The sequence below is a fragment of the Mobula birostris genome, chromosome 1, assembly GCF_030028105.1.
Source record: "Mobula birostris isolate sMobBir1 chromosome 1, sMobBir1.hap1, whole genome shotgun sequence".
Classification (NCBI taxonomy): Eukaryota; Metazoa; Chordata; class Chondrichthyes; order Myliobatiformes; family Myliobatidae; genus Mobula; species Mobula birostris.
Window position 1 is genome coordinate 210,713,633 of NC_092370.1, and position 17,802 is coordinate 210,731,434.

Genomic DNA, 17,802 nt, shown 5'->3' on the forward strand with positions numbered 1-17,802 from the left:
TGTTCTTTTTTTTGCAACTAGTCTGTCTCCTTTTGTAATGGACAAAGCTTCATAAGGACAGAAGAATAATACATTATGTATTGTGCTCCTCTCCTTTAAAAGCGTCTTATCTTGTACACCTTTATGACTTAGGAGAGGTACCTATTTACTCCTTGGTGTCTGTATTGGCTTTCAGCACAATCCCATTCCGCACTGCTTATTTTCCGCCAATTATTTACACTATATCCATTTTATCAGCTAGGTTGCCTTTGATGTGAGGAGTAACTGCAGCATCATGAAGAAATCCATGTGGTGCTCCTGGGGATCTGCCTTGTGGCCTCAAATTATCAGCAGTCAAATGAAGTTACTGAAGTAGTAGTGAATTGTAAGCAAGAGGTGGAATATGTTGTAAATGAAAGTTCTGTGAGCAAAGGAATTTAATGTGAGGATACAGGGTCATTCACTACTATTTAAAATCCAAATATTTTAGTTGGGAAACCCAACAAATGTAGATAAACATGACTTGGATAACCATTACAAACAACATTAAATAGAATCTTTGACTATATCTCTAGATGTTTGAATACCAACATGAGAAAAAAAGATCCTTCTGCTTTGTAAAGCCTTTGAGAACAGCTTTATATTGCGTACCATTCAGGAAAAATACATTCTCCTTTGGGGTAGAGTGCTGCTTCACTAAATTAATACAAATTAAAAGCATATTTTTTGTCTTTATTTCCTCAAGTTTAGAAGATTTATTTAAGTAGTATATTTAAAACTTGAGGTAGAGAGAAATTTTGGGTAATATCAGAAGGCATGCAATGTCAAATTAATAAGTTGATTTTTGTCATCCAAGTATATAGTACAAACTTGGATAAATGTACAAATGAACTCTGATAGGCAGAATTTGTTCAAAACTTGCCTATTTTGTGTTAAAAGACTTGAGTCTTAAGGAGGAATTGACTACTCATGTTTGACCATCACGTTATGTTACAGATTAAATTGTTTCCTTATTTTAATCTGTTGGGTTAATTTATAGAAGACTGCAATTTTTGTCTTATAGGGATTTCCTGTTATATTTTTATTGACAGCGGCAAGATTCCTTTGCAAGTCCTAACTGGGAATAATAAATTGAAAGTAAATTTGCTCCTGAACTTAGACAAAATTTCTGCCTGGTACTTGTAAGAGAAGGAAAGGGTTTCTTTGCGATTGTTTCTCAAGTAGGTTGGTTTCCATTTTTATCATCTTGAACAGTTCTGAAGGATTGAGGATCGTATGCTATTGCCTCGTTTCTGAGGCTTTTAAAGGATCCACAAATTCTGCCAGAGCTGGGACAGCAGGAACTTGGCAAAGTCAGAAAAGTGTTTTGAACAGAGTTCCCAGGCAGATGCTCATAGTAACCAGCAAATCCATACTGAGGAAGTCATGGTAAGGCATTTGTAGTCAACCAAGACACTTGAAGTGAGACTGCTTATTACAGATGAGATAGGTGAGGTGACTGTGGCAGTGTGCAATCAAGCCAAACAACTGGAGCCTCTATCGTGAGACTTTTCCAGAAAAGTCTTCCTAAAACATAGTGCTCCTTTACACTGTAGGGCAGCGGTCCCCAACCACCGGGCCGCAAAGCATGTGCTACCGGGCCGCGAGGAAATGATATGATTTGGGGATATGAGTCAGCTGCGCCTTTCCTCATCTCCTGTCACGCACTGGTGAACTTGAACGGACGCGAGGTGATTACCTGCGCGAGCTCATTACGCACGCGTCATCCATGTCAGCGCGGGAAGGAGATCAACTCCTCGAGCTTGCAAATGATGGTGGGCTGAAAAGTATGTTTGACAATGACATAACATCTCTGCCGGCATTCTGGATCAAAGTCAAGGCTGAATATCTTGAGATAGCCACTAAAGCACTGAAAACACTGCTTCCATTTCCAACGTATCTCTGCAATGAATGCAACGAAAACCAAATTGCGAATAGACTAGACATAAGGAACCCCCTTAGAGTGTCGCTGTCTCCCGTCACCCTTCGATGGGACCGTCTTGTTGCAGGAAAGCAAGCCCAGGGCTCCCACTGATTCAGCAATATTGGTGTGTTGCAATGATTTTATATGTTCATACAGGGAAAATATGTGCTGTGTGTTTAATATCCAAACGTTACTTAAAATGTTATGATGCTATTGACTTATAACTGACTTATATAACCATATAACAATTACAGCATGGAACCAGGCGATCTTGGCCCTTCTAGTCCGTGCCGAACGCTACTCTCACCTCGTCCCACCGACCTGCACTCAGCCCATAACCCTCCATTCCTTTCCTGTCCATATACCTATCCAATTTAACTTTAAATGACAACATCAAACCTGCCTCTACCACTTCTACTGAAGATCGTTCAACACTTACTTCAAGCTCCCCTGATAATTGACTTATCGCTGTATTCATGCGAGGAAAATATGTGCTGTGTGTTTAATATTAAATTCGTTAGATAAAGCCTTTTAGAAATGAAATTGAATGTATTAGCCACTTATCACCTATATTCCGGTCGTGATTAACACCACCTCCCCCCCCCCCCCGAACAGAATCGGCAAAAGCGATTTGTAGGGAAAAATTGGCGTGTTCATGCATGCGCACTGGTGCCCGCGCAAGGCTTCATGGTCATTGTAGTTTTTCTCGGGGTAAACAATGTATTTGACTGCTACTTTTGTCCATTGGCAACCCTACCCCCACTCCCCTGCGGTCGGCCGGTCCGCAAGAATATTGTTAATATTAAACCGGTCCGCAGTGCAAAAAAGGTTGGGGACCACTGCTGTAGGGGATACTGGAGACAGACCAGATAAGGATAATGGAAGAATGTGAAACAAACCCAGCAACTATTCTGTCTACTAACTTCAAAATATTGGCTGTTTGCTCGAAGTTTTGATTGATTTTTAATACCTCTATGGTGAATGGTGATTGATCTTGTGAGGAAGGAATTCAAACATAATCAATTTACAGTGATCAGTATCCTTAACTGTATGAAAATAGCAGTTTTCTAGCCTGGCTTTAGAACAGTGTGGGTGACAGGCTCCAGTGCTGTTCTTGTGCACAAGTAAAATAGCAAGAGTGCTGTTGTGTTATTTTATTTTATTATCAGCACCGACAGTGCCATCAGTCTCCTAAGCATTCCTTCCTATGTACAGGCTGTGTGTAAATTGGGTATTTGTAAGCTTGGGGGAATCTGTAGCTTATTGCTTCTGTATGCTCCTGATTTAAAAAGAGTGAGTCCTCAGTGGTTTCTTGAATATTTTTTGTTTATTTCAAAGTGAATTTATTAAAGTACATATACATCATTGTATATTGCCCTGAAAATTCATTTTGATTAGTCATGGTGTTGCCATGGATTGGGGAAGAGTTTATATTTCTCTGTGACATATTTAGAACAGCTAAAGTGTTTCCTTGGCCCTTCTAGTTATTTTTTGTTTTGACAAACCTCCAGGGTAGGTGGCCTGTTTAAGTTCATTACCATAAAACATAGGAGCAGAATTAGGTTATTCAGCCCATTGAGTCCACACCGCCATTTCATCATGGTTGATTCCAGATCCCACTTAACCCCATACACCTGCCCTCGCGCCATATCCCTTGATGCTCCGAGCGAACAGGAATCTATCAATGTCCGCCTTAAGTATAGTCAGGAACTTGGCCTGTGCTGCAGTCTGTGGCAGAGCATTCCACAGATTCACCACTATTAGCTAAAAAATTTCCTCCTCCTGTTCTAAAAGGCCACCTCTCAATTTTGAGGCTGTTCCCTGTAGTTCTGGATACCCCCACCAGTGGAAGCATCTGCTGCACATCCACCTTACTCTAGCCCTTTTAACATTCAGTACGTTTCAGTGAGATCCCCACACATTCTTCTACATTCCAGTGAGTACAGGCTCAAAGCTGCCAAATGCTCCTCATATGTTAACCTCTTCATTGCCAGAATCATACTTGTGAACCTCTTCTGGACTCTCTCCAATGACAGTACATCCTGTCTGAGATAAGGGGCCCAAAATTGTTGGCAATACTGTGTGGCTTGACTAGTGTATCGTAAAGCTTCAGCATTATCTCCTTGTTTTAATATTCTGTTTCCCTTGAAATAAATGCCAATATCGCATTTGCTGCCTTTACCATAGACTCAACCTGTGAATTTGCCTTCTGGCAGACTTGCACAAGAACTCCTAAGTACCTTTTGCACCTCTGTTTGAGTTTTCTCCCCATTTAGATAATAGTCCACACTATTGTTCCTTTTACCAAAGTGCATTATCATACATTTACCATCATGAGAATGATGTGGAGTATGTTTGCTTTGAAATGTTACCCAGAAAAATGAAACTGAAGTCCTTTTTGGACATTATGCTACTGAATTTGCTGAGTCAGGACTGCTGGTACCTCTCCACTGCTTTCAGTTACTACTGTTAATAGTCCAGGTAGTCCAAGTATAGAGGAGGGTGGGGATCACTGGTGTCTGATGGACCTTTGATCTCAACACTTCAGGTAGCCAAAGATGGTGCTAATGCAGTAGTGATGAATTTTGTTATCAACATTTGCCTTCAATTGATGAGTAGCTTCTGAGATTTGAAAAGTAACCCACATTTTCCATAGATTGGCCATTCACCCTAAAAAGTGCAGTGTTGAAGGTTAGTATAGCTATAGTTCCCCTTGTATGACTATTTAGTGCAGAGTTCCTTCCCTCATGTTTGACTAAGCTAACAATGACTCATTCTCTGCACAAGTGAAAGTGAAGAATGACCACTGAAAGGGATAACCTTCTAGAATGGGGGTGACTCATCTTTTAGATTAGGTTAATTCTAGTGGAAAGTGAAAAGCTTGTTGGAGATGAAGTGCGATATTATACTGATGGTAAAAAGAGGAAATTTTGAGTGGTGATATGACTTTAATCTTGATTTGTACTGGGGTTTGATCTCTGCTTGTTGGAATAACTTGTAACAGACATCCCACCTCTCCCGGAAGTTCCGGGGGTCTCCAGCATATGCCCACAAATTATATACAATATCACGGAAATCAATTTTTTTGAGAGCGAGAGAGAGAGGGGGAAAGCAAGCGAGAGAGAGAGAGAAAGCAAGCGGGAGAGCGAGAGAGAGAAAGCAAGTGAAAGCGATCGAGGGAGAAAGCAAGCGAAAGCGCAATCGAAAAAGCAAGCAAGAGAGTGAGCGAGAGCGATCGAGAGAGAATGCAAGCGAGAGAGCGAGAGAGAAAGCAAGTGAGAGCGCGAGAGAGCAAGCGAGAGCGCACCATGGTGGAGTGTTCCAAAATAAAAAGAAAATATAAAACGTACCGTCACCCTAGACTACACTGAAGTGTACCCCTGCCTAATAGGGGTCAAAAATAATGAGAGTGTTGCTTGCTGCACTGTTTGCAACAGTGACTTTTCTATTGCCCATGGTGGGTTAAGACTGTAAAAGACATGTTGAGGTGAGTTTAACAGGTGTCATTTGACATTAGCATAGCTAATGTTATTTAAACTAGCTGGCTAGCTGCTAAGGAGCTACTCTATTGCAGACATCCCACCTCTCCCGGGAAGTCTCCCGCAAATTGATGGTGCTACCTCCCTGAAATCAGTTTTTGCAGGGTGTGATGTCTGATGATGTTGTTGAAGACTGGAAACCTAAGGTTAAATTTCAGGAGGATTCTGCTTAGACCCCCTCAGACTTTTGAAAAGCGAACATTCTCTGGTTGCTCTGCAGTTGCATTTTTTTTGCAGTAGTTGTGTGGTGACATGCATATTCATTATACCTTTCTAATGCACCCTTTCAGTTTTTAAGTGAAAACTTATTTACATTTAAGTGCTTCATACGTTAGCTACAATGCATTCAACAGTTATTGCTTTGAAGAGATTGAGGTCAAGGAAAAAACTTGTTCATTGTTATTTGCATTCTTTAAAGTAACATGTTTTTATAATTTTCTTTAAATATAGATGTCCCTGCAGCTGAACAAGAAAAGCTTTTTATTCAAAAACTGCGACAGTGCTGTGTCCTTTTTGACTTTATTGCTGATCCACTTAGTGACTTAAAATGGAAGGAGGTGAAAAGGGCTGCTTTAAGTGAGATGGTCGAATATATCACACACAACCGCAATGTTATCACAGAACCCATATATCCCGAAGTAGTCCATGTGGTAAGTAATCCAGCAAAATTTATTAAGTAGTTTTTGAAACCTGTGTTATTGACAAGAACATTAGTGGCTGCATGTTGTCATTTTTATCCTTACAAAAGAATTTATTTTGTTTCATTGGGCTGGTTAAAACTAATTGAACCTTGTTCTATCTGCCAATTTGATATTTGTTGAAAAGTATCCCAAACACATTAAAAGCAGCACACAAGTTAATGATGTATTGGACCAGTTCTGCAAATGTGAGAGGGTTTTAATTGAGAGTTGTTGCATTGCTAGTTTCTAGAAATCTACAAAGATGTTTTTAATCACCCATTTATAACAGATTAATTTGTAATTATCTTTATTTAACATTTACTATAAATGATCCTCTTAAATCATGCTAATGTGGCAAGTACTAAAATAATCAGGAAGATAATTAGTTTGAGAGATTTTGGCAACAGTGCAATATATTTAGTGTGCACTCTTGCAGAGGAAATGTGATTTTAGAAAAATCTCTAAATGTGTATCAGGTCAATGAGAGCCTGAACAGTGATAAGTGGCATGTTATATTTGGGGGGGCGGGGTGCAGAGAATAATGGAATGTTGAAAATCTCGGGGAGAAAGTTAATAGATTTACTTGAGATATAGCTTCGAATAAGGTTCATTGTCTGCAGATTTTAAAAGCGTGATATTTTCACCCCGTAATGATCCCCAACACCACCACTATGTTGACGACAGCATTGGTGCTGCTTCATGTACCTGTGCTGAGCTTGTCAATTTCATTAACTTTGCCTCCAACTTTCACCTGTCCTTTAAATTCACTTGGTCCATTTCTGACACCTCCCATCCCTTTTCTTGATCTTTCTGTTTCCATATTTGGAGATAAACTGTTGACCAACATCTTTTATAAACCTACAGATTCTCACAGCTATCTTAACTTTACCTCTTTCCACCCTGTCTCCTGTAAAAATGCAATTCCCCTTTTTCAATTCCTTTGTTTCCACCATCTTGTTCCCAGGATGAAGCTTTCTTTTCCAGGACATCAGAGACGTTGTCCTTCTAAGAACAGGGTTTCCCTTCCACCATCATTGTTGCTATCCTCACCTGTATCTGTTCCATTTCCTGAACATCCGTCCTTATTCCATCTTCCTGCTCCCTTAACAGAAATAGTTGTTTTTGTCCTTGCCTACTAACCTTTGAGCCTCTGCATCCAACACATTATTCTCCACGGTTCTGCCATCTCCAAAGGGAATCTACTACCAAGCATATCTTTACCTGTCCCCATCTCTCTGCTTTCTGCAGGGATCATTCCCTCCATAAGTCCCTTGTCTATTCGTCCCTCCCCACTAATCTCCCTCCGAGCACTTAATCCCTGCAAGCAGCCAAAATGCTATACCTGCCCATTGGCTTCATCTCTCACCCCTGTTCAGGGCCCCAAGCAGTCCTTCCAGATGAGGCAGCACTTCACCTGTGAATCTGCTGGGGTCATCTATTGCGTCCAGTGCTCCCAATGTAATTTGGGGGACCGCTTCATTGAGCACCTCCGCTCCATCTGCCAAAAATGGTATTTCCCAGTGGTCAAACATTTTAATTCAGATTCCAGTTCCCGTTCTGATGTGCCAGTCCATAGCCTCCCCAGTGCCCCTCGTCTTTCCCTTTCTCCTATGGTCCACTGTCTTCTCCTAACAGATTCCTTCCTCTCCAGCCCTTTACCCTTCCTACCTACCTGGCTTCACCTATCACTGTTCTGAGGCTGTGTCCTCTGATCCAAGATTCACCCACAATAGGGAAATATTCTCTCCACAATCGCTCTATCTAGGCCTTTTAACATTTGATAGGTTTCACTGAGATCCCCTTTCATTCTTCTGAACTCAAGTAAATATGGGCACTGACTGAGCTATTAACCCGTTCATTCCCAGAATAATTCTCATGAACCACCCTTGTGCTGGCATTGAAGAGGGTACACCTTTCCTCAGATAAAGGGGTCCACAGCTACTGACAGTACTCCAAGTGGGGTATGACTGATGCCTTATGAAGCCTTAGCATTACATTATTGCTTTTATATTTCTAGTTCTCCCAAAATGAATGCTAGCATTGCATTTGCCTTTCTTACCACCAACTCAGCTTGCAAATCATCCTTCACAGAATCCTGCATGAGGACTCCCAAGTCCCTTTGTACTCAATTTTGAATTTTCTCCCAATTTAGAAAATGGTCTACGCTTTTATTCTTTCTACCACAGTGCATGGCCATACACTGTATTTTACCTGACGCTTTTTTGCTATTCTACCAACCTCTATCCTTCAGGATCCCTGCTTTCTGAACACTGCCTGACCCTTCACTTGTTTCCACATTGTCCGCAAACTTGGTCACAAGGTCATCACAATGGCATATAACATGAGAAGAAGCAGTCTCAAAATAGACCCCTGTGGAACACTATTAGTCACCAGCGGCCCACCAGAAAAGCCCCCCATTATTCCACCTCTTTGCCTCCTGCCAGTCAGCCAATCTCCTATCTATGCTAGTATATTTCCTGTAATACCGTGGGATCTTATTGTGTGGCACCCTGAAAGGCCTCTGAAAATCCCCATGAACAACACCCACCAACTCTCCTTTGCCTATCCTGTTTGTTATTTCCTCAAAGAATTCCAGTGGATTTGTTAGGCTAGATTCTCCTTGAAACTATGATGATTTTGTCATATTTTACATGTGCCTCCCAATATTCTGAAACCTCATCCTTAATAAGGGACTCCCAACATCTCCCAAACCACTGAAGTCAGGTTGACTGGCCTATAATTTCCTTTCTTCTGTCTTCCTTCATTAAAGAGTGGAGTGACATTTATATTTTTCCAGTCCTTTGGAACCAAGCACTACCCTACTTCTGTCCCCTCAGATAGATTGTACCCATGTCAATACTATGGGTGTAATCTATTTCAGGGAGCAGAAATATAAAATTGGTGACCTTTCAAATAGTTTTGAAACATACTCCAAAAGTACCAAAAATGGGTAGTAAAAATGAAAATAATTACTGAGTCTTTCTTATCACCCTTGCAGGTAATGCTGCTGTTTATTGAAGTAATCACAGTCTACATTTGGACTTCCTAATATAGAGCAGATTGCTTTGAAGATTGAGCATGTTATACTCGATTGGAGAAAGTCCATGTGAATTGCTGTTTTGTATGTCAGGAGTGTTTTTCTAGCATGAGAGGGTGGAAGGGTGTAGGTATGATAGGAAACAACAGGAACGAGGTGTTCCATTTCCTGCTAAAGCCATGTGTAAAAGTACTAGCCAAAGGATTTGTAACACCTGGGTTGTGAAAGAATGAAGTCGGCGTTTGCTTGCTTAAAATAAGAAACTAATGTAGTATATTCCTGATCATAGAATCCTTTAACGAATAGTGGAAAAAGTGAGATAAGACTGGTAAATGATGAAGGTAATTAGGACTTCATATTCAACCCCATAAGAAATGGAATAGTTACAAAATGCTTAGGAACTAAAATGCATTTTGTTTTTAACAAGCAGGTAATAAAACAAGTAACACATTATACAAAATGATTGAGGGACTACATGAAAATGCATCCAGCATTAAATCAAGTATATGGGATTTTGGTTCAATTGGAAACAAACTTAAATGCATTAGCCATCTAGGTTTCTTTTTAATTTGTAAAAATGCCTTTTTGACGTTATACTCTTTCATCTCAATCTTCAAAGAATGCATACATACTACTGATACTAGAATTATTATGTGCATTTGGCAGTAATTAGTCACATTATTAAAATTTGCTTCATAGTTTTGTTTACCATAACTTACCCACAATTTTTAGTTTTAAGACAAACTTACTTAAACCAGGCTATTCTGTTTAACATTTTGTTCATTGTGTTTATGCAAAGAATGAGGTCTCTTGACTCAGATTGGTATAAATTGTTTTTGTATTGCTGATCCAGTAGATTATGTTGTAAACTTTTTTTATGTTGGATATATTGCCACATCAAACAATTCACTGCTCTTAACTAAACAAAAGTTTTTTGACTGTTTAAAAATTACCATGCTTCTGAAAAATAAATTTTGGTCTTGTCTTGAGGTGTTGTTATAATTTCAGTGGGAGTTCCTCCTGGTTGCTTGTGATAACTTTGGGAGAAGGTCATGGGTTAGAGCACATCTCCAGAAGTTCCTAACAATCTACCAGTAAAATTGCAATTGATATGCCAACTACATTTGTGGTAATCAAGCCACCTTCAGAATTTCTGGAATATTTCAGTAAAGTTGCTTATCATTGATAGTAGTACATCCAAGCAAAGAGATTAAGCCTATGCTATCACTGCATCCTCCATAATTTAGTTTACTGACTGAAGATTATAAAGGATGTTGATGAACCCCAAGAGAGATGAGCCAAGATGAGATCAGATCATGTGTACTCGGACAATCCTGAGCAACTGATTTCATTTGTAAAGATGCTCTTCACCTGTGTGATGGAATAAAGTTTTTCATGATCCCCCGTCCTACTCCTCAGGCTACAACCCACATGATTATTAAGCTATTGTCAGTTATAAGAAATAACATTTAAAAATACGTCATAACTGATTTTTTTTTAAAAAACCTTCTGAGGGAAGGGGTTAGAAGGGAAATAAACTAGTGAATTGTTAAATTTGATCACATTGTTGTCTCCTTTCACATAAAATTCCTGTCAGTTTTGACTCTAGAAACATAGAAATCTACAGCACATTACAGGTCCTTCAGCCCATATTGTTATGCTGACCATGTACCCTACTCTAGAAACTGCCTAGAATCTCCCTACTGCACAGCCCTCTCTTTTTCTGTAGTCTCTTATACTCCTACATATTGCCAAGTCTGAGTTAACTGTGAGATTTTAGTTAGAATAATGATTATTTCCTCCCTTCCCCCCAACCCCAGCATTGACAGAATGGGCTGAATTGATGTCACCTGTGTTGTAAGTTTTCGATGATGTAAAATTTTGGCTCCAATCTCAAGGCAAAGGCAGATTTTAATTTAACAATTCAGTTTTGTCAGCATTTGTCATAATACATAAGAAAGAAATGCAAGTATAACCTACCTCATTTGTTGTTCTCCTGTCCAGCCTTCAACAGCGGCTTCAGTTTGAATTGAGTAATAAAGAGACTGAGCAAAGAGGTTTTTGTTTGAGTGGTGGTTATTTTGGCATTACAAAGAAAAAAAAAATGTGCTGTAAATTAAAATCGTATAATTCATTTTGATCCACTTTTAATCACATTTTGACGAAAATTTAGCTGATTTTCATAAATGTAATGATGTCCGTGAACATGTATCTCCTGAAAGTTGGGTATTAGTGGTCCAAGTTTAAAAAATGTGCTGCAGTGCATTTATTCAAACAATTATCAAAAGATGTTGTGTGTCATGTCTTTGTGGGTGATCATGGTCTTCCTATGACCATGATTGTTAGCAAATTTTTCCTACAGAAGTGGTTTGCCATTCCCTCTGGGCAGTGTCTTTACAAGACAGTTGACCCCAGCTATTATCAATGTTCTTCAGAGATTGGTGTCAGTGGTCACATAACTAGGACTTGTGATGTACACATGTAACTATCCACCACCTACTCCCATGGATTCATGTGACCCTCATCAGTGAGGGGTGCTGAGCAGGTGCTACACCTTGTCCAAGGATGACCTACAGGCTAGCAGAGGGAGGGAGTACCTTGCACCTCCTTTGGTAGAGACATATCTTCACCCTGCCACCTTAAAAGATCGTTACAAATTTGTTGGTTTATTTGGAATACAGTAATTTTTCAAAAATTTACAGATGTCAAACTTGAGGGTATGGTGGAGAGCAAGGGTGATCCAATTCATTAACAGGGCAGAAAAGTGGTTGGTTAATGCAGTAAAAAAGTGGTGGGAAGATTCAGTGTAAAATTAATGATGTAGTTCTAAAGAATGCAAAACTACAGGTACATGGGTATTTGTATGCATAGACCTTTAAAGATGGCATGACATAGTTAGCAAAACATATGCAGAATTTCGGACTTCATAAGTACAGGTGTTATATGCAAAAGCAGAGAAATTATGCTAACTCTTTATCAGACCATGTCTAGAGTATTGCTTCTAGTTCAGGTCTGGTCCTTGAGATGATTCAGGAGAAATTTAATGGCTGTCCTAGCAGGTTTAGATAAGATGCACAAAGAACTGTTATCACTAATGACCCGTATAAGAATAAGACGCCATAGAAATATAGGGGTGGGATATGGCATATGTGGAAGACCTTTAATACTCCACAATGAATTGAAAGACCTGGTTCATGTGTGAAAGTGGAAATGATCAAGGATTTCAAAAGAATATTGCACAGATATTTGAGGGAAATATTTGTAAGGTTACAGGAATAAAGCAGAGTAATGTAATTGGTATGAACTTCATGAGTTGCTATGACTAGGACAATGCTCTTTGTTAGATAGCCATTTGTAATGTTGCAAGCATATTTTAAATTTAAGGGGATGTACACAGACAAACTGTATTTCTAAACAAAGCAATATTTTACACACTTTTACAGTGAATGTGTGTACATCTAACCTCTCAACAACTTTTCAGTTTGCAGTGAACATGTTTCGAACATTACCACCGTCATCAAACCCCACAGGTGCAGAGTTTGATCCTGAAGAGGATGAACCAACATTGGAGGCTGCGTGGCCTCATCTACAGGTACCGTATAGAATTGATATTCAACTATTCAAAGTTTATGATCTTTGACATCCATGGGTAGTCCTGTGTTTATTATTTTTCCTTGTATTTTCTATTTTTCTCTATATCATATTTTCCATCTAGTGTTTCCAATACATGAAGGGTACGAAAAGCTGTAGTCTGTTAGACCTGCTGAGATATAATTCACTTGTTACCTTCAAGTAGTTTTTTCTTTAAAAGTTAGATGTGTTTCCTGTTCATTTGGTCCTCTGAACATGACTGTATTATGTTCCTGATACAGGAAATGATGAAACTGCACTGACACTTTGAAAACAGTTCACTATTTGTTTTCTTGTCAGTCTTAAATTGCTGACCATGTATTAAGAATTTTATATGCCAGCATACTAAAAATCTATAGCAACATTTGATGGTTTTAACCACTTGAAAATTTTATTTTAATTATCTTCCAACCAAAGTAAAGAACCTCGTACTTCATTTAATATGCTATTTGATTCTTTCTCACCCACTCAGTTAACCCCACAGTATGTTATGCAAACTCTTTAACAATTAAATTGGTCAGAAATTTGCTGCAAGAGGGAGATGATGATCATTACTTTTCAATCTGATTAATACTGCATCATAAGCTTTGCAAAACTCATAAACCTCTCATGACATTGCATCTGTTTATTAATTGAATTATAAAGGATATGAGTAGTTTAAAGTATGTAGTCTTCAGATTATTAATAATATAAAAATTTAATTTTTTAGATTTTTCTCTTCCTTTGTCCCATATGACTGCACTGAATTCAAATTTACCCTGTTTTTCAGTGTTCTCTCAATTCTTAATCCCATTCTTTTAAAAAAAAAAGAACTGATTTCCCTCATTTGCCAGAATCTCAAATGCATTGTTGTGGTAAGAATAATGCTATCAGCTTCAAATTAGCACACTTAACTGTCTATATCCCTTCTGCAAGTTCATTGTGCCTTCCCTGCAACTTGTTATCATTACCAGATTTGGCCATAATACTATTTGCTGCTTTGTACATATCTTTAACGTGTGTTAGAAATGGTTGAGGCCTAACTGGTTGAATAGATGAGGGAAAAGCCAGTGTAGTCTATTTAAATTTTCAGAATGCTATGTTGTCCCATGTGGTTAGTCTGAAAACTTTAAAGCACAAGGGATTGATATGATAAACTGGCATTGATTGAAAGTTGGTTGGCAGGAAACACGTTACTGCTTTGAGATTCAAACCTGCAGTGTTGCAAATAGGAAAGTTGAGACAACTATAAATGTAAAAGTGAGAAAGATCAGTAGACAGGATAGGTGGGGGAAAGACTGGAAATGGGAAAGGTCTGATGGACTACACTGTAAGAACCCTGATAGGTAAGGCATAGAAATCTGGGGCATGGATTGATATGTAAAACTGTGATGTTATAGCTATAACAGAAACATAGTTCAGAAAGGGGCTGGACTGGCAGCTCAGTGTTCCAAAATATAAATGTTGCAGGTGTAATAGAGGCAGGGGAGAGGGGAGGTAGAGTTCCATTTTTGATTAAGGAAAACATTACGTGGTCCTAGGATATTTTTGGGATCATCCAATGAGGCTGTATGAGTCAAATGTAAAAATAAACAGGAGATGATCACTTAAGGATCATAGCATCACCACCTAGCAATAGTCCATGGAAATTAAATCAAATCAAGTTTGCCATTCAATCCATACATGGATCCAGCAGAATGATACAACATTTCTCTGGGGCCAAAGGGCAAAAATATACACAAGTGTTCAAAATAATGGGAAAGGGAAAAAAAGAAGAATATAGGTCATGTAAGGAAACACATTTTTAGTCAAGACCCTGAGCAATATTCGGATTACTGCCTGTGCCATATGACAGTGAGTGCAGGAATAGAATGAGGTGGAGGATAAATGCGTGGGTGAGGGATTGGAGCAGGGGGCAGGGATTCAGATTTCTGGATCATTGGGACCTCTTTTGGGGCAGGTGTGACAAGTACAAAAAGGACGGGTTGCACTTGAATCCCGGGGGACCAATATCCTTATGGGGAGGTTTGCTAAGGCTACTGGGGAGAGCTTAAACTAGAATTGTTGGGTGGGAACCGAACTGAAGAGACTGGGGAAGAAGCAGTTGGCTCACAAATAGAGAAAGCTTGGAGACGGTGCGTGAGGGCGGATAGGCAGGTGATAGAGAAAGGATGCGCTCAGACTGACAATTTGAGTTGTGTCTATTTTAACGCAAGAAGTATTGTGAACAAAGCGGATGAGCTTAGAGAGTGGATCAATACTTGGAGCTATGATGTGGCCATTACAGAGACTTGGATGGCTCAGGGACAGGAATGGTTACTTCAAGTGCCAGGTTTTAGATGTTTCAGAAAGGATAGGGAGGGAGGCAAAAGAGGTGGAGGCGTGGCACTGTTGATCAGAGATAGTGTCACGGTTGCAGAAAAGTTGGACGTCATGGATTGTCTACGGAGTCTCTGTGGGTGGAGGTTAGGAACAGGAAGGGGTCAATAACTCTACTGGGTGTTTTTTATAGGCCGCCCAATAGTAACAGGGATATCAAGGAGCAGATAAGGAAACAGATCCTGGATAGGTGTAATAATAACAGTTGTCATGGTGGGAGATGTTAATTTCCCAAATATCAATTGGCATCTCCCTAGAGCGAGGGGCTTAGATGGGGTGGAGTTTGTTAGGTGTGTTCAGGAAGGTTGCTTGACACATATGTAGATAAGCCGACAAGAGGAGAAGCTGTACTTGATTTGGTATTGGCAAATGAACCTGGTCAGGTGTCATATCTCTCAGTGGGAGAGCATTTTGGGGATAGAATTATGATCACTATCTCCTTTACAATAGCATTGGAGAGAGAGAGGAACAGACAAGTTAGAAAAGCGTTTAATTGGAGTAAGGGGAATTATGAGGCTATCAGGCAGGAATGTGGAAACTTAAATTGGGAACAGATGTGAAAGGTACAGAAGGAATGTGGCAAATATTCAGGAGATATTTGTGTGGAATTCTGCATAGGTATGTTCCAGTGAGACAGGGAAGTTATGGTAGGGTACAGGAACCGTGGTGTACACAGGCTGTAGTAAATCTAGTCAAGAAGAAAAGAAAAACTTGTGAAAGGTTCAGAGAGCTAGGTAATGTTAGAGATCTAGAAGATTACAAGGCTAGCAGGAAGGAGCTTAAGAATGAAATTAGGAGAGCCAGAAGGGGCCATGAGAAGGCCTTGGCTGGCAGGATTAAGGAAAACCCCAAGGCATTCTACAAGTATGTGAAGAGCAAGAGGATGAGACGTGAAAGAATAGGACCTATCAAGTGTGACAGTGGGAAAGTGTGTATGGAACCGGAGGAAATAGCAGAGTTACTTAATGAATACTTTACTTCAGTATTCATTAAGAAAAGGATCTTGGTGATTGTGGTAATGACTTGCAGCGGACTGAAAAGCTTGAGCATGTAGATGTTAAGAAAGAGGATGTGCTGGAGCTTTTGGAAAGCATCAAGTTGGATAAGTCGCCGGGACCGGACGAGATGTACCCCAGGCGACTGTGGGAGGCAAGGGAGGAGATTGCTGAGCCTCTGGCAATGATCATCAATGGGGACGGGAGAGGTTCCGGAGGATTGGAGGGTTGTGGATATTGTTCCCTTAATCAAGAAAGGGAGTAGAGGTAGCCCAGAAAATTATAGACCAGTGAGTCTTACTTCAGTGGTTGGTAAGTTGATGGAGAAGATCCTGAGAGGCAGGATTTATGAACATTTGGAATAGTCAGCATAGCTTTGTCATGATGAGACTCTTGGCAGTGTGGAGGATCAGAGGGATCTTGGGATCCGAGTCCATAGGATGCTCAAAACAGCTGCACAGGTTGACTCTGTGGTTAAGAAGGCATACGGTGTATTGGCCTTCATCAATCGTGGAATTGAATTTAGGAGCCGAGAGGTAATGTTGTAGCTATATAGGACCCGGGTCAGACCCCAACTTGGAGTACTGTGCTTAGTTCTGGTCACCTCACTACAGGAAGGATGTGGAAACCATAGAAAGGGTGCAGAGGAGATTTACAACGATGTTGCCTAGATTGGCGAGCGTGCGTTATGAAGGCGGGTTGAGTGAACTCAGCCTTTTCTCCTTGGAGCGACGGAGGATGAGAGGTGACCTGATAGAGGTGTATAAGATGATGAGGGGCATTGATCGTGTGGATTGTCAGAGGCTTTTTTCCAGGGCTGAAATGGCTGCCACAAGAGGGCACAGGTTTAAGGTGCTTGGGAGCAGGTACAGAGGAGATGTCAGGGGTAAGTTTTTTTTAATGCAGAGAATGGTGAATGCGTGGAATGGGCTGCCGGCAACGGTGGTGGAGGCAGATATGATAGGGTCTTTTAAGAGACTTTTGGATAGGTACATGGAGCTTAGAAAAATAGAGGGCTATGGGTAACCCTAATTTCTAAGGTAATTTCGGCCCAACTTTGTGAGCCAATGGGCCTGTATTATGCTGTAGGCTTTCTATGTTTTCTATGATATCTTGCAAATTGGTTCCCAGCAGTCCAGCCTGTAATTCCACTGATCCAACACTGGATGGCAGCACCAAACGGCGAGGCCACCACCACCGCCCCCCCCTGCCCCCACACTGAGCCCAGACACCACACTACAACACAAGCCTGAGGATTGAGGCCTAGTCCTCGCTATAACCGAGGCAACACTGCTGCCTCACTGCCTGTCTCCCCTCTGAACAAGGGAAACAGGCTTGTGGCAATTAATGTTCCAACAGGGTGTTGCGATCGCAAAAGAAACGTCCAAGACCGTCATTCTCAGTTTCACTACTCGCCGCCTTCGCATCAACACGAAGGCATCAACTCCAGTGCCTCCTAGTAGCAGGCAGCAGCACAATCTCCACCCAGGTCAGCTCTTCTGTACACAATCCATCTCCTCCTGCAGCCCTGCTTGAATCTCCCGGGCTCAGCAGCCTGGCTCAAATCTCTCGGTTCAGTGGGCCGACTCGCTTTCTCTGAACTGCCAACTGGCTACTCTGA

The 17,802-nt window shown here is 40.5% G+C and overlaps 1 protein-coding gene across 4 annotated transcripts in view; it reads left to right on the plus strand.

Annotated features, from left to right (window-relative positions):
- Positions 1-17,802, plus strand: part of LOC140204155 (serine/threonine-protein phosphatase 2A 56 kDa regulatory subunit gamma isoform) — a 152,033-nt gene that overhangs the window by 67,749 nt on the left and 66,482 nt on the right. For all 4 annotated transcript variants that reach the window (XM_072270587.1, XM_072270596.1, XM_072270604.1 and 1 more), the window contains 2 exons: positions 5,932-6,131; positions 12,680-12,790. In XM_072270587.1, the coding sequence (XP_072126688.1) occupies positions 5,932-6,131; positions 12,680-12,790 (311 nt within the window). The remainder of the gene's footprint in view (positions 1-5,931; positions 6,132-12,679; positions 12,791-17,802) is intronic.